Source organism: Corvus brachyrhynchos, unplaced genomic scaffold (assembly GCF_000691975.1).
Source record: "Corvus brachyrhynchos isolate BGI_N302 unplaced genomic scaffold, ASM69197v1 scaffold200, whole genome shotgun sequence".
NCBI classification, from domain to species: Eukaryota; Metazoa; Chordata; class Aves; order Passeriformes; family Corvidae; genus Corvus; species Corvus brachyrhynchos.
Window position 1 is genome coordinate 3,544,065 of NW_008236184.1, and position 26,076 is coordinate 3,570,140.

The following is a 26,076-nucleotide window of genomic DNA, read 5'->3' on the forward strand; positions in this document are numbered from 1 at the left end:
TGAGGTGGCTACCCTAAAACAGAGGTTAGAACACAACACAAAATGCTACAAAAGTACTCCTCACTTGACCATCCATAAACAAAATTTCAATATATATTGAGGGTGATTTTAGATGAAAGCACTAATGCAAACTGTCTCTTACAATTAAGTGCATACCAGCTTTAACTTTTCTGACTAGAAATCCAATGGAGGAGGAATAGACTTGGCTGTTTACAGTAACTGTTACAGTTCTCTTTGTATTGTCATTGTCTTTCTTATGCTAGTCCACCATTAGAAGTAATTTGTGTTACGTAAAAAAGCAAGATGGGACAGTCAGGAATTACATTTCCACTGGGATACACATTATTACAGTGCCAGAGTTTGTCATCTAAATTGTCAATGGTAACACAAGGCCAAATCAACCTACTGCACAACATTATTCATTAGAACAACTCTAAAGACAGAAAGGCTGAATTGTTCTAAGCAAAAGGGCCACTGATTACATCCTGAGGTCTGTTAGTGCTCATATCCAGTGGATGAGATTGTAGAATCAGAAAAAGGATTAATTTTAGCATGCCAGAATTTAGACATAAGTTGTGAATAAAATGTCAAGACAGACTCTCCTGTCACCTTCCCTAGAATGCTTTCATTTGGAGACCCTGCTTGGAGGCAGCCTTATTTGGCACGATGACCTGAAGGATGCATAAACAGAAAAAAAACCCCACACTTTTCAAGCATCTTGACCCACAGCTAATCAAGATGCAGGAGATGTGTATGGTGCATTGATCCATGTTACACAGGAAGGTCAAGTCAGACTGTGACAGAAGGGAGTTCTTAGGGGAGTGTGCTAAATGCAAGGCAGTGATGAGCAATGCAGTGATTGTGTAGACTATCAGTGATATAGACAAGCAAACGAAGAGAATCAGTGAGGTAGAGCAGATAAACAGATTTAAAATGGGAAAAAAAAAATAAAAGAAGACAACCAAAAACCAAGCCTGACCAAAAGCTTCAGAACACTTATTCATGTAGTTACAAGGAACATCAGCTTAAAAACATCATTTTGTGGAAACAAAACTCACTTACCCATATTGTTAAAACCTTGTATTCTTGAAGCACATTCAATTTTAAAGACATAGAACTATTTTCTTGCTGTTGTTATTTTTTCTTTTTACCATAATTAACTGAACCATGAAAACATGCTAGTTAACACAGTCTTTCCTTGGTTTTTAATCCACTTAGAGACAAGTTTCATTTTCAGATTTTCAGAACAGTAAAGTAAAATTTATGTTAAAGACAACAGAGGAAAACATCTATTCAATCAAAGAAGTGGCACTAGCAATTTACATGTCCTCACTTTTGAGTCTGACTTGTTTGATAGAATCACTTGAAACCTCAGCTTCCAAAAGCAAAACTAAGATAATTCTAAACTGATACCGTTGAAATCAATGCTTCCTTGGTTTATGTAAAAGGTGAATCAGAGAAGAAAAATTAGGTTTGTAGCTTTTGCAGACACAAAATATGAGGTCAGTGAGAACAGTTTCAAGATTTACAGACATTCCCCTTGTTACTAAATAGATCTGAACTTTCATGCCATCTGAATCACCCAATCTTGACTCATACACAACATTGCCAACATCCCTCTCCTCTGCTCTGAAGTAGATGCATTCTCAACAGGTTTAATTTCTGGGCTAATCTGAAAGAAAGCGTATCCTTTCCTGAACACTGGGTGGACTAAGGAGCAAGGTGGAAAGAGGACTTCATTCAGAATTTAAGAGGCTGCAAATCCTAGTGATATGTGTTAAACATCTCTGGTTTTGTGATTAAATATTCCAGTTCCATGCAACATTTGCAAATAAGACAGGTTCATAAAAATAGAGAAGCAAACATCCTGATATTTATCCATTAACAATATTTTTGTTTATATCCTAGTACAGCTTTTCATTCCTTTACATGTAAATACCTACATGAATTGCATGAACATTGAAAATAATAAAACAGATATATGAAACCTTAGGCAGCTTGTTTGGCAATTAATTTCCCCGAAATTTTTCTAGATCCATGGAAATAGAAAAAAAACAACTTCAGAAAGAAAACTACTTTAATTTGATGATGCTATGGTTTCAGTACACATTTGAACACAGAAGTGAGGTCTAAACTTTAAAACAAAGTGTACTTCAAAAAGAATGAGACCTAACTCTACAGAAAGCAATAGTGACTCAAGCAAACAGAAAATTTAAAATTTAAATTATCCAAACTCTTCTTGTTCTTACCTGCATATCTTCTAGCTGGCTTTCTAAAGCTGCTTTTAACACTAACAATTCTTTTCCCTCCTTTTCAGCATGTTTCAAAGCTTCTTCAAATTGTTGCTTCTCTTCCTGCAATGATGCAATTTGATACATTCAGAAACAGTGGCCAGGCCTTTAATCTGACAAGTAAACTGAGCTATAAAGTCTGTTCACTCTGGCCTATCACTGATTTCCTCAATCCCAAGGTGTGACTTGGTTTTACTCTGGTTTTCAATGGGAAAATCCTTCCTATACATGTCAGTAAACTGCATACTGCTTCTTGGCAACTTGCTGGTTTTCCTTACCCTTTCCTATGGCATTGTCCATCCTCCTCTTAGTCAGTTTTTATTCTACAATGAATCTATTGAAAACAGGAAGACTACTTAAGGGGCTTGTTTTCTTAACTTACCTCATATGTCTTTAATTTTTCCTTCACTGAATTTTCTTCTCCTTTCATATTATCAATTTGTTTGTGCAACTCCTCAATTTTCCTCTCTAGCTCAGTAACTTTTCTCTTCAATTGTTCATTTTCCTCAATCAGCTCTTTGACTTGATTTTCTATACTGTTTCGCTCCTCCTGTGCAGCATTTTTTTCACTTGCAAGGGCAGCAGCACTCTAGTGGAAGCAAATTATGTCATGTTTAAAAAAAAAAAAAAGAATTGATGCTGTTTTCCAACAGGAGTTTCATAAGGCATCACAGCAAATACAGCTAGGATATAACATTAAAATATCAACAGAGATACTAATATTTAGCATTTTTTCTCCTTGGGCATATCTACAGATAAAGTAATACATGACAGCTGAACAGTCTCATGCTTGTCATCTCATATTTTCACCTTAACATCATCCTCCTTATTGCCCTAAAATATTTTGTTACCAAATCCCATTGTTAATGGTAATTGGTAATTCCGTTCCATTGGTAATTCCAAGTAAACTAAAGCCTATAACACATAGGAAAAGCCATATGGACCTTTAAGGAAGAACGTATTTATGAAGAGTGTCTTCCACAGCAACACAAAATTTAGGCAGCCTCACCCCACTGATGATTCCAAGCACTAACATACAACACACTACATCCACGCAACTATTTGTGGGGCTGCAGAGTAAATGACAGATAATATAAAGAGACCTTGACAGTAAAAAAACAGTGGGGGTTCAACTTGTATTAAATACTGAGCTCATCTTGTATTCAAAAAGATACCGTTTTGGTTTTTTTTCAGAAACTCAAATCAATACATAGCACTCACACAAATTATAATGAACCATGCATAACAACTTGTGGCAATGGATTTCTGAATTTGTTTTGCAGGGCAACTGGCTGCAGCACATAATGTTTCAGACCTAATCATCACCTTACCACTTACCCTCTAAAACACCCTACCATTTACGGTGAAAACCATGAGTGGAAGTATCTGTCTATATTGTTATACTATCTGTACTGTTGTAACACAGACCAGGTATCTACTCATAAACATTTAATTCTGTAAAGAGCTGGAAGGATTTAATCTTTGCTCTTCACTGACTTCTCATTCAGAATCCCCTCTAAAGAACATAAAAGAACCCAAGACATAATGGGTGGTTCTTGCTCCTGGGCATTCAGGGGCTGATACAAAACAGTACTCTGTACAAAGATCTGGTTCTCAAGTGCAGCCCCACTGCCTTCTACACCAAGACCTTAAACAATAGCAAGAACACCAGAACAGACATAGGAATCAGTCTAGACCAGGATTCTCTCTCATGGCCAAGGCTGATGCTTACAGGCAAAAAGAGGAAGAACAATCATGGGGCAAGCCTTTCCTTATTATAACACTCTCAGCTCTCACTGGTTTTCTTCCATGAATGTCTCAGCCATTAATTTCTCTAATCCTTCTCAAATCCATTTATACCTTTTGGCCTCTACATTATCTGATAACAATAAGTAATTACACATTAATTACCAAACACAACATTTTTGCATGTGAAATTGTATTTATCTAGGTGAAAACAAAAGAAAGCCTATCAAACTACTCAGAAACTATTTTGTGAAGTATTTTATGAAAGCATGAAAATAACTTTTCATTTATGCTATTTTTGATTGTTGCTCTTGATCTTCCCCTCCTCTTACCCAAAAGGAATAAGCAAAGTTATATAAAAGGGTGTTTATAAAGAGTGCCCTCACTAGACTGTTTTCTAGCAAGCAACAGCTTTAAAATCATGCAAATTAGATAAAGCGGTAACTCAGAAAACACTCAGACTGTCTACAGGGTCAATGAACTTATTATACAAAAACTGGCAGCATAAGCAGGCTGACAAGTTCTGGTCTTTTGAAAATACTTAAAAAACTTGTTCTTCTAAGTACATGACTAGTTAAACACTCTGAAATAAATCTCTGTTGACTCTTTAGGCTTTTGCATACTGAAATTTCAATAGCATGTATATATTCCTTTAATTTTTGCTTTCTGCATGCAGCGAAGTTTTACTAATTAGCAAGCACTCCACCAGTGGCTCCTTTTAGTCTCATTTCTCCTTTCTGGAGCTGAGTGAAAGCAGCTGAGGCATGCTGGGGAGTTCAGGGAAAGGAATGTTGATTTGTCTGTTCTTTTTCATCCAACTGCCTACCCGGGGCTGCACAGTAAGACAGGACTGCAGTAGACCCACATGAGACCTGGAGATTCCACCACATCTACCATGGTTTGCTCTACTTTCCCAACACAGGAAGCAGTATTTACTTAAAAGTGGATGCACACATACACAAAAGCAAACAACGCAACAACCCCACCCCAGAGATCTACATACATAAATAAACACAAAAGTAACATCTATCTATATATATGATTTAACCTAAGAGGGTCAAAATTAAGTTCAGATTATATAGATGCAGTCATTATCTAGAGATCTGCTCCAGCCTGCTTTTTGTTGTACATACTGTAGGATACAGACTCAAAATTAAACTAAACTATTATTTGCTCTCATTTTCACGATGTATTTCAGTAAGTTAGCAAGAAGATAGGTGAGTATATGTAAAATGTAGAGAAGCATAAAGGGTAGGTTGTGAGTATTATCTTTATTAACCTAATTTAAAATCTTGGAAATAAATTAGGTATATAAACAAAACCTTCCTAGAGTTCCAGCTGATTGAGTGACCAGCACTTAGCCAGCAGATCTTCACAGGTCTAATGACCTTGGCATCATTACAAGGGTTACACCTGCCCAACGAAATTCTCCAACATGTTAAGTACAAAATTCTTTCACATGCATATACTTTTCCAAGATGGTAGAAAACTCTCTTTGTATATATAGGGAGCTGCACTGTATTGTAGTTGGAGATTGAACATTTTTCTTACTTATATTCTGAGGAGAGTACCAGGAATTTTCTTCACAATGTGGTTTCACTGCACACTATTGTTTCAACATCTTTTTCATCTTTTCTTGTTTCAGACAAGACCAGAAAGAAACACAGGAGTATCTATCTTACCAGTTTACCTTATACAACTGTACTACACATATAAGGCATGGAAGATCACCCTGAGGATATTCAGGAGGATACTAGACAAAACAATCCAAAAGTATCTTCAATTTGATAGTGAAGTTTAAATACAGTCAAACCATACAAATACAGTTTAGATGTTCTTTGTGTAAGAGAAAGCACACACAGCATCACCTCTCCAAAAGAGTCAAATCACACAGCTGGGTTTAGACAGAAAAAAGCTTATATTCATTTTTCCCCAGAGCACTGAGAATTTCATGCAGAGCTCTTTACTGGCACAAATGAAGTTTCTGGATTATAAGAGCTTTTGGCAACATATGCCATATCCTATAACACATTACCACAGAAAGTTAGGGTATCAAAAGTCTCCATAGCTCTTGCCTTCTTGTGTTCTCCACTGTTAGTCTTATCTGGCACCCCACATTACCTTCTACCTCCCCTCCAGGCCTGCTCTTGGACAGACAGGTGAACATGACAGCAAAAAACCTAGGTATCACTGGAGAGCATACACAAAGCATACAAGCAGTTCTGATAGACCTTGTAGCAACACCATTAGGGGAGAAAGATCCCTGTCCATATATTGAACACTTACGTAAGGTTCAGGCCAGCAGCTATCAAACCATACACGGCCACTGCTGACGCACAAAAGGATTGTTGTGCCCTTTGCCTATGGAACCCTCGCGCACAGGCAGTGTGCTCCAGCAGTCCCACACAGCCAGCAGGCAGTATTACTCATGTACAGACCACATGTACAATTAATACTGTCGTTAGAGATGGTTCACTATATTCTGCATAGAATTTCCCTAACAAAACATGGCAGTAGAAGATATGAAAACCACTGCATTGAAATGACAGTGAAATTACCATGTATGTTGATAAAGTCTGAATGGCAATTGCTGCGCTTCATAGGCTAAAACTGAAAGTGGCAACAACAAGGACACCTTAAACTGTCCAACAGTATTTGCTAACAGCCAGGGACAATCTCTGCGGTCCTGCCTGCATGAGCAGGGTCCCATGTTTTCACTGAAAATTCAGGGACTGGCTCACACACTCAAAAACAGGAGTTGAAGGCTGTTTGCAAAAGCATTCAGTTAGTGGGTTACAGTGATGAGGATGAAAGAAGGAGGAAAACTGAACATTGAAGAGCTAGTAAGTACAAATGAGGAAAAAGACAGGAAGAGATTGTGCTGTGGATCCATTTCCCTCAGTCCAGACATGACTTGTTTGTAATGGTGCTGCACATAAACACTGTGAGTTAACTACAGTGTGAGTTAACTAACGGTCCTTAAGGCTTAATGACATGACACCAATTAATGACTCCTGTTGGTGCCCATTCATAAATTCTTTACATTTATTTATTTGGGGATGTTGGAAAAGTTTTGGCAATTATTTTAACTAAGTTTCTATAATTTAACCCACAGTAACAGAACTGGGTGAAGGTCACAAAGTAATGATTTAAGTTGAATATGAAACATTAACAAACATTGTTAATATAAGAACTTTAGTTCACAGAATTGTAGATCAGTCTCTTCAGAAAGTTTAAAGGAGTTTATGTACATAAACATACAGAGCACAAAACAGACAAAACTGGTTAAACAAGATTCTTGACAACATAACCTGGAATGAAATCCTGTATATTCAGATGTATTTGCCATACAAAAGGAAAAAGAAAAAACAAAAACCAAAACACCTCTGCAAAAATCCAAGCCCCTTGAAAAACAGAAGAGGGGGGCAGTTTTATCAAACATTGAAGTGGGATCTTTGGATCTTAAAAGTAACATATCTGAATTCCAATTTTGCAGTTTCTTCCCTATGATATAGAAAACACACTTTTTTCTTTTTAGTCCCATTTACTAGTTGTGGCAGCATGTTTTAGTAAACCAACTTCTTACTGTTACTATTTACTGCATTGTATTACAGAATTATTTTTATGTAAGTAAATACCCTATAGCATTTTGCTTATTGTGCTTATTTGCTTGCATTTGTTTTGTCTTTCCTTTCAGTTTGCCTGTTCTTGCTCTGTCTTCCAGGGCACTCAGTGCCTTCTTAGTCCCTACATTTAGCCTGTTTTACATTCAGATATTCATCTCCTCCATCTCTGAAGGAACAATACCTTTCTCTTAATAACCACATCATTTGAAGACTTCTTAACCACACTCATATCCCCTTCTTATTTATTACCTTTGAATCCACAAAATACTTTATTATACTTTCTCAAATTTTATCATGTTTAAACTCCTGATTTAAGCCTTATCAGCAAAATTAAGCTACAGAGATTAGGTAAAAGGAGCTGGAAATGGGTTGTGAATTTCTGAAAAAAGCTGAGAATAAAGAAAAAGAAGCTTGTCTAGAAGAAAGAAAATGCAGCTCTATGGAGAAGATCCCACAATACAAAGTCCTCTGTGACTGACTGAAGATAAGCTTTCTGCATTCTGATGTTGTCATTGTGCCACAGTACACACACAGTAACTTTACTTATTAGCCCAGCAGTGGACTCGAACCAAATAAAACAAGTTATCAAATCCTAAAAAAAAGATATATTGAAAAAAATACCTTTCTGACCACAAAAATAGATCATATGTGGCAGAAAATAATCCATGTTCTAACTACTGATTTTTTTTAATAGTTCTCATACATTTTAATACTAAAGCTTAAAGTCAATTAGCTTGAGAAGTTAAGAGTTTACTGCAGAAACGAGTGAGGGAATAAAAAGATGACAGTTTCACAGCTAAGTTACCCAAAACCAGCCCTAGAGAATCCAGAGTCTATTCCTGTCTATGGCAAAGACCTCCTGAGGCAAGTCACTCAGCCAAATATTTCCAGAGGATCAATAACTACATGCTCCTTAACTTCCTTGGTGTTTGAGACACTGGGTTTGGTTTCCATAGACTTGAGTGCGCAGTTGTGACTAAAGTCAGGAAAAATTGTACCCTGATTATATCAAGGACTATGTAATGGCTAACAATGTTAACCGAGGCACTTGAATTTGGACATGCACAAATAAAGGCTCCTCTCAACACTGATCTCTCTACCTCTTCCTTTCCTATACTTATTACAGGGCATAACATTACTTAGAAGATGACAGCTATGTTGAGAAAAGGAATTAAAAGTTTGTGAAAAAATCTCTAGAATTCTTTCTCTAGAACAGGTTTTTAATAGTGTACAAGCTCCATTTAACTTGTAACAGAGGAGAAGGAAGCGAATGAATGCATGCACACATACACACATACACTCACACACATATATATGTACATGTGTATTGTTTGTTTTGATATGTGCACCTGATCTATAAAGTTTTAACTAGCATAGATCTACTTATCTGAGCCCACATAGTCACAGCTGCTGGACTTTATATGGATGTGGCATTCGGTTTTCAGCTTTAGGCCTATGGAACATAAGGGAAAATCAGCAGTAAAATACATTTTTCCCTGATCTTCCATCCTGCTCCTTTCTCAGGTGTTCTGCCTAACAATAAACTAACCTAATAAAGCTCAGCTTTGTGTCCTTGTATATAGTTACATATGTGTTCGAAGTATTTTAAAACATTAAATTTGGTCAAGACCCAGTCAAAGTAATAAATACTGTTACACCACCTTTGTTGCAGAAATCTCAGTAAAGCAAATACATTTATGTAGTATTCTACTCTGAACTTGTTGCAAGCAGTGAACAGGTAGTATAAAAGGCATCGAAATCTTTCCCACCATTCATTATTGTGTAAACCCAAAGAAACTGGACAGAACACAAAAACAAGGTCCTTGAGATGCAAATGAAATGTTCAGTTTCAACCTGAATACAGAAAAAAATACTTTTGGACAGGAATGCAGAAAATATTCTGTGGCTCCACACCTTTTTTTTTACCACACCCTGCACACTGGCAAAGAGATGAGAGACGTTGTGTAACTGATCATTAAAAAATAGTTTTGGCTGACTTCAGTGTTTTGGCTGGTGAAACTCCCCTTTGGCAGTGACTACACACTACAGGATCCTTAGAGTACTTTTACAAAATAAAGGAAGATCTGAAGTGTGTGGAAGTTTAGTATCTCATTCACCGCGTATTAGAATCATTACATTTTGGCTAAATCCAATGATTATCAGGCAAAAGTCAGCAAATTTTTCTAAAAACCTTAACATTTCTTTTCAGAATCCAGTTTAACTGAGTATCAGGAATTGCATGTCCAGTTCTGGGCTCCCCAATCCAGGAAGGACATTGAGGTGCTGGAGCAGGTCCAGAGAAGAGCAGCGGAGCTGGGGAAAGGTCTGGAGCACAAGCCTGATGAGAAGCAGCTGAAGGAGCTGGGAGGGGTCAGCCTGGAGAAGAGGCTCAGGGGTGACCTTATCACTCTCCACAACTCTCTGACAGGAGGGTGTAGCCAGGTGGGGGTCGGTCTCTTCTCCCAGGGAACAGTGCCAGGACGAGAGGACGTGGCCTCAAGCTGCAGTAGGGGAGGTTTAGGTTTGACATTAAGAAGAATTTTTTCACAGAAACTGTGATTAGACACTAGAACAGACTGCCCAGGGAGGTGGTGAAGTCACCGTCCCTGAAGGTTTTTAAGGAAAGACTGGAGGTGGCACTTGGTGCCAGGGTCTAGCTGACATTGTGGTGTTCAGTCATAGACTGGACTCAGTAATCTCAGAGGCCTCTTCCAACCTAATTGATTCTGTTATTCTGTGAAAACTATTTCAACCGATTAACTGTTTGTTCTTTAACAGCCATACTTTGAGAGCAAATCTCCATTCAAAATGAGCTGGGGCAAAAAGTGGAGCTTTTTAATGGAAGTAACAGATTTTCAGGGGTTTTTTTTATATTCATAATTGTGGAATCTAAGTAAATGACACAATAATCTTCCAAAATCTTCTGAAAAAAGGAAATGGTGGTGCTGCTCACTTCATTCTAACACTGGTGTAGAACACTTCAGGTATTAAGATACTGGCTGCTGACATCAGCTCTGAAGACTCATGGGCCACCTTTTTAGGTTGATGCTCGACTAGTTTAACTTCTTGAACTACATGTAAGAAGTTTCATGTGGCTTCAGGGATTCATATCTACCCACCTCCCTCAGATGATCCAGAGGGGGTAGCAGTGATGGAGATATCAAATATCTTTCTATTGTCTTTTCCTCTTCTTTTTTATACAAACAAAATAGTTTAAATAAAACAACTAGACACGGATTTCCTTAGGTAACATGAAGGTGATTTCCAACAAAAGAAAAAAAATCCCAAACCATTCTAGACCCAAAGACTGAATCTGAGGGAAAAAAAGACAAACGTAGTGATTCTCCACACAGCGACAACGCTTTAAATGCCATTACTATTAGCCCTTTTGTAAAGAGAGCTTTGAAATCAGTATTATTCAGCTACAGTCATCTAATTTTCAAAGTTCAGGTATGCAAATAACAGGTCTTTATTTCTGTTTGTACCTCTGCTTGTAATTCTGGCGTTTTTACCCACTGTGTACCTTTAGGCAATTCTTCTAACTCCAGACACTATTTCTTAAAGCAGTTGGAAGCCTTAGGATGAATAACAGAGTAACATCGAATGGCATGGATAATAAAATCTCCTATGTCTACAAAAGGAGTACGAAAACTCCTTAAAAATGGAATGTTAGGCTACCAACCCACCCACCCCATCCTCCCTATGCCCCAAAAAAAGGTTACAACAAAAGCAACAAAGCTTCTGGAAAAAAGCCTAAATGGCTGCACTTGGTATTTTTGTACCTGACACTGGTTATATTAATTCTTCCCATCATCTCAAAATGAGGCCTAGCCAACTTTAACACATGGCTATGCCTTTGGAAATTAACTATTATTAGTTACCTATTAAAAGGGTGAGTGTTTTTTCCCTCTCTTAGTGAGGTACACTGCAACCAGCTTAAATTCTCTGCTGTACTTCAAGAGATTATTCAGTAAGCAAGTGCACAAATTTACAAGCAAGCCAGACTGGTCTCTCATTTCATTTCAGCTAGAGCCATTCTACTAACTCATTAAAAATTCACTGGTGACAGTTTAGAGAAAAGATTTGTTTTCTTACAAGGTCATTTTCACTGACTGAAATGGTACCATGTCCTTAATATTACTTCCAAAACTATTTAGGTTTCCATTTATTAGATGTAAGGAAATATTAAAATACCTACATTTTAAGACTGAGAATGCAGCCCTCTTTTACACAGAGCATATTAAACAAAATTTTCCAATTTAGGCATGACCTAACATTTATATAAGTTATAAAATGCAGGGCCAGGAAAGTATTAACCTCTTAACCAGTACCTGTATCAATGTCATATTATCCCCCTGGCTATGTATCATGACATACTCAGAGTGGCTTATACTAACAGTCCTTTGAAGGTCAGAAGTTGTTGGATAGACTGGAGTAAAATATTAACTAACTCTGTGTTCACATTGTTCCCTCCTGTTTGACAGAGTCAAACACTTCTCATACATGCACACACAAACATATACTTTCAGAGACAAATCACCTGAATACATAAACTGGCTTCTGCTAGTAAGGATTAGAGATCCTCCTGATGGCATTGAAGAAGTACCTGGCTCTTGCCGAGGTTCAGAAACAGAAAAAACAAAAATTCACACTAACGACCCCCCTTCCCAACACAGACTTACTGGAATAGTCCTAGCAGAGGAAGGTTCACAATAGTTAAGTGACTATTACAGATAAACAGAATTAATTTTTATTATCCTACAGATGTGGTCCAATTCAACTCAAACAGAACTTTGCAGGACAGTTTTGCTCAGAGGTTTTCTTGACTCTACATACAGTATAAAACCCACTCAAGCTGTAGTTTCATGGTACTGCCTGCACCCAAACACACATACGTACCCACCAAATAAATGGAGGAGTAAATTGCACAGAAATGAAAGACTAGAGGAGGTGGAACTTCAAGACAGTCACCAAGTTACATATTCAGAGTGCTTTAGAGGCACATTTTATTTTCTTGTTGACAACACTAATATTCCATAATTTTTTTGTTTGGTACTTCATTTAATGGGTCCTAAAAACATGCATGATGCTATTACCAACTTCCTTTCCACACACAGAACAGGCACATTGGGCAAAACAAAGCAAATCTGTCTCCCAAATGTTTCATATGCAGTTCTAAAATACATGTTTCCAATAATGATGCCTATTTAAGAAGTGCCTGCAGCTTTCCTTCCACCATTACACTTCTGTCTGTGTACCCTCTCTCCATCTGTGTTTGTACCACACTGAAAATCAATCAGAATCTTACCAGGCTTAGAAGGCTGGTGAAAGAGGGCAAAAAATGAAAGGGGGAGAGGGGCTAGGTCATGAAAGATGAAACAGTGACTTGGACCAGTCACTCCACTATTTGACTCTGTACACAGTTTAGATCAGTTACCAACCAGCTTCTGTAACTGAAACAAAGAAGTGTTATTTCAACGTGGCAAAAGCTGCCTCAGGCAGGCAGAGGAAAGAAAATACCCATCCATGGCATTTCAAATCCTAGATCACCTCTCTAAAATCTTTTCCAATTGTTGCATATCTTGCTTGAGGTGAACAAACCAGCCTCACACACAGCATTCAGGATGCAGATTCAGATATGCATAAGAGGGCATAACGATGTTTCCATGCCCGAGTAATTCTCATTATATCATTTGCTTCTTTTGCTGCTATCAAGACCATGGGTTTTAGCATTATTAATTACAACCCCAAGATTTCCCTTAGAGTGGAACAAGGTAGCAGGATCCTACTGGGATTTTTCATATATATATATACAAACATAATTTTACAGTTACATACATTAAATCTATCACTTAAAAGTACCAAAGTGGCTCTGCAATGTTCCACACTTATACCTTCACTTTTCCCCAAGTAGCTTAGGTAACCACTGTTCACTGAACCGTACTTCCCAAAATAGGTTCTCAGAATATTCTAAATTTAGTTTTGCTTCATTTTACATTTCAACTATGAATTCCAAGCCATTTCTACAAAAAAGGCATACAGAGTATATCTCAGTATCATTTGGAATGCTTAAGCTAGTTTTTGTTAAGTTTCTGCTCTATGGGGGAGATTTTTATTAGCTTTGAGGAAGAAACAACATATCATCAGGTTAAGTAGAAAAAGATTCAACAGTTACTTTTCATTTCAAAGGTCTTTACAGTTTGTGCTAGATTCACCTAAATTAACAAGATGGAGAAAAGCTAAAACCAAAGCTTCTTCTCATGTATAATATCCAAAGCTTTATATAATTTTCTTATCTTGACGGGGTACCCTTGTAGTTGGTAACATGTGCAGAAAGCAACAACTGTCTTTTACTGTTCCTACATTTGTTCTGGTAAAATTCCTTCTTCTCTTTAATCATAACATAATCATATGTAACACATACATGTCAGTTAATGGTAACATGATCACCAGCTTCATTGCATTCTTAAATGTGTTGATAAATTAATCAACTCTAAACTCTGAGTGTCTGTTTTAACATTCTGAGAACAAGGTCAGACATACGACATGCCAAATAAATCGGTCAAGGTCAGGTTTAGATAAGCCTCTTCCTAACGTGATGATTACAGCTTTTTCTGAACAACACCATTTGTTCAGAATGCTTCTCTAAATACAGACATAAATGTGAAGTGCTGAACAGTTTGCAACTGCACTCCTGAGCTGATACAATTTCAGCGGAATTTGAACAGTACTAGTTGCAATCTGCTACAACCTTTTACCTGCAGTATTACATTCCAAAAGCTATTTCCAAATTTTACTGAAACAGTGGCACTTCATGTACAGTGATAGAGCACTCATGGTTAAAGTAAGTACAATTCTGGACTGTTGTGTTGTAGAGTCAGATTAAATAACAGAAATGCTTCTATGGCATGAAAAACTGGAATGGAATTCATATTAATCTTGCAATTATGGAGGAATCTATTCTTAATCAGAAAGACATTAATTTTAAAATTTATTATTAAATTAAAGGCAGTTATTATCCCACAGAGGTATGTTATGGAAGAGTAGAACTTTTCCTCTTGTTAAATGAAAACAGTCTGCTCTCAGTTTCAATAAACAAGCTATGAAATCAAGAATAGTCACAGCCATCTCAAGACCACCACAAGCAAAAGACAAAACACAAAAATAAGTTAAAAAGGTAAACTGTAGCAAAGAAAAATAACATCTATTAAGATATTTGTGGCTTTACATAAAAATCTCTATTAAAAAAACCAGAAACCAAATAATGACAACAATAAAAACCCAACAAAAACCCCCCAAACTAGCACCACATTAGTGAACATGAGAACAGAATCCTAATGACAAACAACCCTGCTCTGTTCTTCTACCAGATAACCTTGAGTATGTTTCTAACATTATTTCCAAACAGATCTATGTGGCATTCTAATCACACAGACTAAATGCACTGTACATTACTTGCCAATCTAACTGAGGCCTCCAGCAGACGAAAATTCAGTTGATTTAACACTGGCATAAAAACTACTTCCTTTCTCCCAGCAAAAACTTCCTTAACAGCCTATATATCACGAAACACCTTTATTCATTGTACAAATCTGGATGATTTAGAAGCAACTTAAGTACAAATACTCTTGTACATAGAGATCCTGATACAACCTCATCTATCAAACATCAGTATCCACATTTTCTGTATGACAAACCACTATTACAGCATTTACACTCCTGTTTTCCTCATCAAATACAACAGAATGACCCTTTCCACTAATCTTTGATGTAGATTTCTTGTGTCCTGCCATCCTGTATTAATCTTTCCACCTTGCAATAATATAAAAAAAAAAAAATTAGCAGGCCAAGTAGCTTCAATTGTATATGTCTCCTGCGTATTTCAGATTAATTATAATCCAAAGAATTAACAATATATATAAGATCACACCAGATCAGTCAGCTAACTTCCTGCAGAGAATGGTTATACTTTCCTGATAAATGATATATCAAACTCAACAAATAATCTCAGCCAGCAGGCATAAAAATAATGTTGTGCTTCAAGAAATCACTGAGTACAAATACTAGCAAGATTAAAAAAAAAAAACCAAAAGCGAAACAAAACACCACCTTCCCATTAAACATGTTAGAAGTTTTACTTCAAATAAAAATTTCAACTCAAATGGGAAGAGAACTGGTACGTAGACCAACACCAAATAAATTTCACTTTTGAACATCTTATTAAATTTACCATTATATAGACTATGTCATGCAAGTAAATAAATGCTATTTATAACTATCTCTAAGCCACAGCAACCCAGTCATAGAGCCATTTCCCAGACTGTGTTATTGTTATGCCAAACAGACTACTCTTTCATTTCTTGTCAGTCGTAATTACAGTTCCATAATTGAAATACAGTAAATTGCCATGCACTAACTTTGAAAGATGGTTCATTGAGGTTGAGCTGTCACTACAATTACTGTGTAATAAAAAATGATAATTTAAATGTTCTGCTTTTCTCTCAAAGAAAAAAGTTTATTCAGTTCATGCAGCTCAGACAAGTCAAATATCTTCATGATGATGTAAAACAGAGAAACAACACATTTAAGCAAAGCCCAACAATCTCAAGTACAAGTCCTAGGCTGCATAAACAAACCAGCATTTATAAAATTTTCTAACCTCTGAAGAAAATTGCACATTTAAAAACAATCCTTTAAAAGGATAATCTTTTGTCAGAATTCAATCATACAATATCTATCCAGCATCTTCCACGAGCTCCTACTTTGCTCACAGCATATAAAGCTTTGGAAACTTCTTTCGAGCTTCAAGCCTAATTTTACCTCAGTTCTTTATTATGTTTTAGGTCACAACCAGCAGGGTAACTACAACTCACCTAAGACCAGTGTAGGTAAAAAAACATATATTAGCATGGGTATTTTTAAGCATAGAACTGGGCCTACAGTTCTGACATTGGTCAAGCACGGTTTGCCTGCAGAAATTTTCTCAAACATTTGAGAAATAAAACAAGGGAATACAGAAAAGACACAAAAAGCTGTCACTGTAAAAACAATGTTCAAAACTTTAAGAGAACTGTCCCCATCTCAAAAAAATCTGTCAATATATTCCTACCTGCTGCCTCTACAAAGAAAATTTCACAAAGGACATCTTTTGGGAAACAGTAACAAATATGCACATCTGAAACTTGTTCCTATTCTCCCTCTCACAAAGACTTCCTACTGATGCTGGAAGACGCAATTCCTTCAGTTCTGTCTTCTTCCTGTCTGATTCAAAACACCCAAAACCCTGCTGTTTCCTTGTGCTCGGACTCCTTTGACCATTCAGTAAACAAGCTATGTTCAATAAATGAAAAGGACACAAAACACAAAAAGAAGTTGAATGGACAAGGTGGGACAATGCAACCAGGGAACAGGATGTGACACAAGAAGCTGAATGTAGGAACAATGGGCTGCAAAGAACTGCAGAGAACTGGTAGAAGTTATATGAACACTATGACTGGCAAAGCACACTGGTGCTCTTTAAGGGCATCTTCAAGGTTTTGGTGATTCTGTTTAACCCAAGACACGCAAATGGTCCTCTGCACTATACTCCCATATATTCTCCCTCAAAGTTTGCAATTAAGCAAATGCAGCGAATAACTGCTTGAAGAAACGACCACAACTTCAGGTGTGACAAACAATCAAAACATTAGGTGTGTATGAAATAAAACTTATTCTCAGCAGCCAAGAATCTCCTAGCCTAAATCTTTGCCTATTTTGCTAAGAAAATAGTAGTACCTGAAAGCATCTGGTATACAGCATCTGAGAAATGTACGACCTTTCCCTGTTGAGTTAATTGTTATCACTTACGTACCTCTGTTGCTTTCTCCAGGCTCTGTCGTAGATCCAGCAATTCTTTATTGTGTTCCTCTTTAAGTTTATCCATCTCTGTGTCATGGCTGGATACCTCTTCTTTAAGTGCTCCTTTCAAAGCTGTGAGCTCTCTCTCTCTCTTTCTCAAAATCTCTTCTTGCTGATCTTTCGCTATTAATACTTCTTGCAGATCCTGCTTCATTTGCATCAGCTCCTAAAGCCCAAAATTAAACACAGCTGTGTGTCAAATAGCCCATGTGAATGTTCTGTTTATGTTCCACAGAAAGAAAGCACATAAGCTCCCCAAGGACAACTTTGTTTCATCTGACTGACATTTTTTACAGCTTTTATAGAAAGCTAAAAATTTACTAAACCCTAATATTACTAGAAGTATAACATATAGCTGATGTTTTATACAATAGGTCAACATGTCTGATGCTGCAAAATTATCAAGAGATTTTAATGGTGTATGTTATGCCATCTGCAAATAATACAGGAGTCACTCCTACATCCTACTTTCAGTAGCGATAAGGTAGATAAGAACAAAGACAAAGCATTTTCCCCCCAGTTGCAAGATGAACAAACTCAGCAATAATTCTTTGCTTTCTTTTCTGCTGGAAAGAATAAATAAAGTTGCTTCTTCAAGTGCTGAAGACAAAACAAGTGCTTCCCAACCAAGTCCATGTCTTCACACCCTTCCTCCTCCCACCAGGGTAAAGCCTAGAGGTCATTTCCCCTCTCCTAATTGCTGGGAAGGGAGTGGATAGTCAGTGAATCTGAAGACTAAAGACATGCATGCATACAAAATACAGAGTAACAGAAACAGTCAAAAATGTACCCCTTCAAGAATTCTCTAATTCGGTATTTCTCAAGCTGTGAATAATTGTACTTTCAAAAGAGAATGTAGGCTTCCCCTGCACTGAAGGAGGATCAGTACATCTAAACCATTCCTGACAGAATCACCTACTCTGCTGTTAAAAGCCTAGAATGGAAGCGATCCTACCACCATCCCTGAGAGTATCTTCCTCTGTTTAATTACCAGTATCTGTTTAAATATCAGTATCAGAAACTTTTTCTAACACTTTCTTTAAATCTCTGCAGCTAAGTCTCTCATTTCTCACTCTATCTCCACACAACATAGAAAAATTGATCACTATCACCTTTCATTCTGTAAGATGTGTTTTTGACTCTTCCCTCACTTCTCCATTCAGATTGAAGTCTTTCTTCATAGGTAATGTTTTTCAGTACTAGCACCATCATTTGTGATATTCCCCTACTTGTGTCCAACTTTCAATTACAGTGCCTGAGATTTAAGAGAGTAATTTAAGAGTAATCAAATCTCACCCATACAAAACAAGGTAGTTAATTCTACTCAGCAGATCTTGCGTGCAAACATCTTTAACATTCTTGCACTGATACTCTTACACATCCTTATCAACAAATTTAATAAGCTGTGTTTCTATTTCATCATCAGTTTATTAGTATAACCATGGCTACAGACAATTCCTCTTTCATCCCAAGGTGACAGAAACCCTGTAACTCTTTTGTTCCTCTCCAGACTCTTACCCCTTCTCTTTTCTCCCTGGTCCCAATAGAAAGCCAACAATCTAGAGACTGCTCTGTTGAGTTCTTTTAATTTTCTTAGTTGAATCTCATCTGGCCTTGATAATATATACATCTTCTTTGAACTGATCTTCCCTGTTCTGACACAAATCCTACTTGCTAAAACTGACTGAGATTATTATCTGATAATAGTGGATAACTCACCTGTGTGTCAACCATTAAGATATCTGTTCTCCTGCTCCACAAAACAATGGTACTTACACTTTGTATTCCTTTTAGGGTTAATGCAGTTATCGTAACATGCTTTCTTAGGTCACCTAATAATGGTACATTGGTTTGGATTAATAGAATAGGAAAAGCAAAGGCATGTATTTCTTCCACCAGAATCTTAATCCCCTCTTCTCATGCAATTTTTCTGATTTTCTGATCCTCCTTCTGGTACTTTGTAACTAACCTCAATCAGAATCTCTTTCTCCCCTTCATCGGTATGTTTTGCATTATCCAGTTCATCATGCATCTCAGAGAGCTGGTCTTGAAGATCTCTGATCTCAGTCTGGTGTTTCTCCTGTTCCATCTTCACTTGAAAAAGCCTCATCAGTAAAAATCAGACAGGATTTTTTAATTTGTAGAAATACTAATTTGTTCATTCAAGTACTAAAAAGACACACATTCCCATGTTGCCCACAAGAGAATGAGATATAATGAGGCAGAAAAATTAAATGTCAGAGGGGTAAAAATGACAAATCTTCTAAGGTATTTAAGTGGGGAGTTGTATTTTATTTCAGACCTGGTACTCAAGCCATTCAAACGTTTCCACATTTCAAAGACTTGAACAATATATTTTGACTGTGAAATATTAAAGCAATTTGCACTAAGAAGAAAACTATAAATTCAGCAATCTTTCTCTTCCTTCTAGATATTCTAAAGACGTAGCTCTTTTAAATGTAGACACTTCCTACAGTAACAAATGTCACTCATCTGGTTCCATCAACATATTCTGGAGACACAGGTACTTTTAATTTAAAAGGTTTAAGAAAAGGTACAAATTTCAATGATAACTTTTCTAGAATTAACTCACTCCTCCAGGTTTTGCCTGAGTTCCTTCTCGTTTTCTTCCAGCTGCTTTTTTAAGGCTTCCTTTTCACATATACTTTGATCAAGCTGCAACTGAAGATCTTTCAGGCTTGCTCGTGTAGCCTCTCTCTCTTCTTTGGAGTTTTGCTGATTCTGAATTTTGTAACCAAAAGTTAAGCAAAATAGTAGACAGCAGCTACATGAGTAATAGTTTGTCTCTCAGTCCATGTCTGTCTGGCTGCAACCAACAGATTAACATTTACCTCTGCAGACACCTAAGAAATTCTTTGTGCATGTGCTTTAGTCACTGCTCCTAACTCCTTCTCAAACACTGAGAAGAGATTTTTTACAAAGGGTAACAATGCTATGACCAACCACACTTTAAATAAAAAGCCTTCTGAAAAAGCACAGGTATAACTGGATTAAGAAGAATATGAAGCAAAAGGGGTTCAGCTGGAGGATCAGTTGTCACTTATTTTTAAAAGTGTATTTGAAATAGTCAGAAGCTTTATAACAACAAAGTGCTGTACCCTAATTTCCAGATCCAGTTTTTTCTCTAACTCTTCCACTTTCCTTTCAAGTTCTGCTTTTTGTTCCACCAATGCTTTTACTTCAGCCGAAGAATCCGAAACCTACAATTAAATATAGACATTTATTCCCACAAAGCCAAGATGTTCCTTGAGAATAGTTTCTTTTTTTTTAATCTAAAGCAAAGTTACAAGCAAGACTAACAAAGTGTACCATCAACTGCCTGAGCTCACCAGGGATTTTTCATATGGGTCAGGCCAAGCTAAGATTTTCAAAGAAACCATGATTTCATTTTCATAAAACTTCTTGGTAATTGCTCAAGGCAGGTTGACAGTAGAACAGAAAATATACAAATATAAAGAAAAATTCAAATTAAGCAACATATGAATCAAATCATGTGTATTTGGGGCCAATTGTACTGAGATATCACTAATTATGCAAAATGGACATCAAAGGAAAGCATGTCCTTATCTTAAGACAGATTTTTCAAATACCTTTTTTAAGTAATTTCCTAGGGTGTGTTTTGCAAATAAATAATGCTGTCATTAATAACAAAAGCTACATGAGTCTCTCATTCCATGTCTGTCTCACTGCAGTCAAAAGACTAACATTTATCTCTGCCAAGAAATTTTATCTTTACCCAAGAAATTTTATGTGAATGTGCCTAACATTTTTCTTCACTGCTCCAACTCCTTCTCAAATACTAAGAGATTTCTTAAAAAGGTTAACTGCGCTGTCAGCAACTACATTTAAAATCTTCTGAAAAAGCACAGGTATATCTAGATTAAGAAGAATATGAAGAAAAAAATTTTCATTTTTAATTCTCATAGAGGATAAAATAATAAACAATAAGCATTTAATCCTTCTCATGCCATCAAAATTAAGCTATACTCCTGAGGAACTACATTAATAGCTTAGTTAAAGTCAGTAAGGGGATTCAGATTCTCCAAGCCCTCTCTGAATACTGCACCAATTGAAACACATCAAAGCAAATTAAGAATTCTTTACCTGCGTCTTTCCAGCAGCTCTTGACTTTAAAGTCTGAATTTTCTCAAAAACCAAATTCACTTTCCTCTTTGTTGCATCATCATTATCAGGGCTTCTAAAACAGACAGTACAAATAAGCAATTATATGATCAAAGTTACTATTTTGTTAACATGAAACCAAATTCGGAGTGTCCAAACTAATTACAATCTCCACAAAAACACCCAAAATAATACAAACAAATCAGAAATTATCTTAACTATGATTTATTAAAATCTTTACAGGGAGGAGTTAAAAACTTGTATTCCAACTGTTTTCTAGAAAGGCAACCAAACAAAAAAGATCACTGAACTCTTGAAGTGCAAATCTCTTCTGTAAGACTGTGGCTGTGGAAAGACATATTCAGCATGTATATTATTCGAACAGACCAAAATAAGTAGTTGTACTAGGCTTTACAAGCCCTGACTATTGTACCATAAAATAACACTTAAACAGGCCCCAGAACCTGCTATATCAGGAATGAAAAGAAATTTAAATGTATCATGTATTTTTAATTAAACCTTCCTTTATATTTCAGTAAGTTATCAGTAGAAAATACCAAGAGTTACAGGTGCACAAAGGATTAAAGGCACAGCAACAAGAGGGCTTCTGTCAAACCTTAGGAAATAACACTTTGTTGTTGTTGCTGTTTTTAAAAAACCCAAACGCTTAAACTTCCATGAGGTATGATCTGGATTCTCCAATAACCTCTGTATTATACAAACTTTAATTCCAGATGTATTTAAAAGACAAACCATAATCTGATTCACAAGTTTCAAGGGCATTTAATCATATCCTGTACAATACCTTATGTAAGTCTTGATAGCCTGGGTACTTGGGGATCCTATAATTAGTCCTTAGAGGACACAGCTGAGATACAGAATTGTGAAAAAGATGTTTAATTTAATTATAGCTTTCACTTTACTGTTTCACATTTTAAGTGTAATAGAAGACAAATACCGAGAAAATACAGTCTCCTATCCAAAAGTTAAATAGGTTTACTGACCCTTCCTTAAGGCAATTGTAAAGTATCTGCTTAGCAGTCTCTTCATTAGTTTGCTGTGCAAGATCTTGCTGGCCTTTTAAGAGATCAGGAGTTGCCTAAAAGATAAAAGTAAAATGTCAAAAGACAACAATCCTGTAAGAGTTATAAATACAAACGGTATGACTGGACTTCTCCATTCTATCCTATTAACGAAAACTTTTATGTACTATGGACCTTAAGTTCTGAAAGAGCCACTGGAATTTTGGCTTACTACAATAAGAAACTACACTTCACACCAGAAGAAAAAAGAAAACAACTTGATTTCACATACATATCTTTTCACATTCTACTTTTGTGCATCTATGTTTAAGAATCATCATAACATCATTTACGAGAATCTGTCTGGCCTCACCACCTTCCTTTACCCATACAAAAATCAGTTTTGTTACAAATCAGGTTTTCTATACTTACAACAACAACAAAAAATTTATATTTACATTTCTCCAGAACAGTCCCATTTGAAAGTATTGTATGATAGGATTTTGTTCTAATGAAGACCAGAAAAATACACAATTAACAATATGGCAGCTTTCGTATGCTAGAGTGCAAAGGACCGCTTAAAGAACAAATTCAAAATTACCTGTATATTAGGGACGGACGGAAATGTTTTTACAGAGATCTTCTTGGCTCCTGATTCAGGTGTACTTGTGATTGGGTTTGGCAATAACAAAGTGGAAGTTACTGTTTTAACTTCCTCTCTCTTACTCTGTCCTGGGAGTGTAGCTGACCTACCCGTCAAGCTCTCGGTATCAGCTCCAGTACGTTTATGGTGCTGCAAAGAGCTGAAACTGCCACTCTGAGTGTCTTTATTGGGCATTTGCAATTTTCCAATACTTCGAGCAGAAATCTTCATCTCTTTGGAAGGTGACTTTTGATCTCTGGATAACTGCTTGTGAAGGCAAACTTTAGATGGTCTCAGCAAGTGCTCAGTTGACTTACCCAAGCTTTTACTGAATTCACCTACAGAATCAGAATTTACATCAAGTCCTAATGACAAGGCACTATCAACGCTTCTTGATCTTTTACGATCATCTGGATGAATTCTATTCCTTTTTCCTGACCTGCCTCTTCTGTGAGCATCAACTTTCTTATCAAACTTTTCAATTAGCTGATCTACTCCTGGAAGTGAACCAGTGTCAATATCACGACCAGTTCCTGGCAAGAATGGAATGTATCTCCTGTTTTCATGCCGGTTAACATTGTCTGCGTAGATGGCATACTCTTGGTCATCCAGTAAAAATCTGTATAAGGAATTTGCAGAAGTGGGAGTAGCGGATGAGGACGATGATCTCCGTGAGTCATTCAATACCGGCCCAGCTGAGTCTTGCCTGCGGAAGGGAAGAACATCTGGTCTAGGTTTTTTTGTCTCAGGATAAGCAGTGGGGCTAACACACGGGGATCCTCCTGCAGGTGAAAATGACTCTGAAACACACGTGTCACTGGGGCTGATAGCGCTACTGGGACAATCCAGCAGCTGCTGATTTGAATCTTCTACTGACCTGTTCAGATGTATTTTTTTTGAATTTGCTTTGGTTGGCTCTGCAAGGTACTTATTTGTTTTCTGTAGGGATGCTACTTTAGATGAGGAAATCCAAGGCTTTGCTTCAGTTTTTTCATCTGCAAAAGACTTAGATTTACTGCACACAGAAGACTGGTAATTATCCAAGTTCAAGTTATTTTTTTCAGGATCATAAGGCTGCAGAAGTTCAGGATGTCTTTGAAAATTCAACAAATATGAAGATTTCATAGTTTCATCTCTAAAATCTGGCATTCCACTTTCCTTTTCAGCCACATTGGTTATCTTCAGTTTTTTATGCATAGACGGTTGCATGTGCTGTGTTCCAGCAAATTTTGTACGTTCACTGATTTTGTCCTCCAACTTAAAAGCAGTATTGGAGTCTGTGGCTGGCTTGTTTACAGTCTGAGGAATGACCTGCTGTTCTTTTCCAGGAGGAGGAGGATTTTCTGACAAACATCCTTCTGTATTGTTCAGTACTATGTAAGGATGTCCATCGATTCCTTGGACTCTAATGCTGACACCATAAGACCCTGCCCTAGAATTTTGCGCATTTTTAGTTTTTTGAGTCTCTTCACTTGCGAGCTCAAGAGTGACTTCATAGTCCTGGTGCATGTGCTTAAAACCAGCAAAATACGGCTCCATGTCTATCAGAGGATTATTCCTGAAAAGGAGAAAAATTACAAAATTGTCATTGTTTTAAATAAGTTAGATTATTTCATTAATTACTTTATTCCACCATTCAATGTAACTATGAAGACTAATGGCAATATGCAGGGAAATCAATATCCAAGCTCTACCAAGCCCCAAGCAAATACGCTGTGATACAAAGACAAATGCCAGACTAACACATTCTGGATCAATGTAATGTTATTCTATGAATGTTACCTTCACACAGTTGGTGCTCATCGCTTTGTAATCAAATGACTTCAAATATAAGCAACTCTGGTATAATTTTTTGAATTGAAGCATGACTTTTGGGTATTTCCACTATATTTACTGAAAGACTGTACCCTTCACAAACCAATGATCATTTTTAAGCCAGCATTTAGGACCAGCCATATTAACATTTAAATATAAGCCCAGGAGAACAAAACACAACCAGGTAGTTTTAGGTTTTATGAGTTTCAGGTAACTAAAGCACTGCAAGGAAGGTCAATATCCTCATTCCTCTGAGTTGTGGTTTTTAGGTACTTGGGTTTCAACATTTGTTTCTAATGACATCTGAAAATAAACTTTTTCATTTATTATCTCCTTGTCACCCCTAAGAATAAACTTTCCTACAGATTAATTTAACAATCTCCCAAATGTAAACTTGTTCCAAAAAACTCTAGTTGCTATTTTAAAACAAGATACTTTGCTGAGCAACAAAAATAGAAAAACACTGCTAGTATTTCCACGGTTGACAGTGCCTTTTTCAGAAGCAATGGGAATGCTAACTCCAGCCTATACGGGCCAAAACTGTTTCAATCTAGAAAACAATAAATTCAACCCTACCTGTGTTTTTAATGTTAAATGCCATTCTTTCTTTCTCTAACAGCTGGGTTTGCAGGCAGTTTTACTTTACTGTCTGTGGCAGATTATGAGCCAACTGTCTAAAGGCAGAGGCAGTGCAGTGACAGTAGGAGCTGTGTCTACAAAAGAATGGAACACAAGACTGTGAGACTGATACAAAACCTGGAGGGAATAAACTTTTGAACTGAGCTGGGGAGTTGAGTCATCACTGAGGCCTGACAAACCCAAGATCACTAAATGATGGTAATCAGCAGGAGGAAACCAAAACAACAGGGTATCTCATGGAAAAACAAACCTCT

The 26,076-nt window shown here is 36.8% G+C and overlaps 1 protein-coding gene across 5 annotated transcripts in view; it reads right to left on the reverse strand.

Moving 5' to 3' along the window:
• Window positions 1-26,076, reverse strand: part of CGNL1 (cingulin like 1) — a 55,426-nt gene that overhangs the window by 16,442 nt on the left and 12,908 nt on the right. Inside the window, exons 1-11 of one of the 5 annotated variants that reach the window (XM_017737889.1) lie at window positions 25,760-25,991; window positions 24,246-24,926; window positions 23,327-24,074; window positions 22,708-22,802; window positions 21,686-21,779; window positions 20,680-20,781; window positions 20,154-20,302; window positions 19,530-19,665; window positions 17,514-17,726; window positions 2,674-2,880; window positions 2,250-2,354 (exon numbers count right to left, since the gene is read on the reverse strand). In XM_017737889.1, coding sequence (XP_017593378.1) covers window positions 2,250-2,354; window positions 2,674-2,880; window positions 17,514-17,726; window positions 19,530-19,665; window positions 20,154-20,302; window positions 20,680-20,781; window positions 21,686-21,779; window positions 22,708-22,802; window positions 23,327-24,074; window positions 24,246-24,907 — 2,511 coding nt within the window. In that variant the 5' untranslated portion in view covers window positions 24,908-24,926; window positions 25,760-25,991. Of the gene's footprint in view, window positions 1-2,249; window positions 2,355-2,673; window positions 2,881-17,513; window positions 17,727-19,529; window positions 19,666-20,153; window positions 20,303-20,679; window positions 20,782-21,685; window positions 21,780-22,707; window positions 22,803-23,326; window positions 24,927-25,759; window positions 25,997-26,076 lie in introns of those variants that run through there. The other 4 variants (XR_001863177.1, XM_017737881.1, XM_017737869.1 and 1 more) reach the window with 4 other exon arrangements.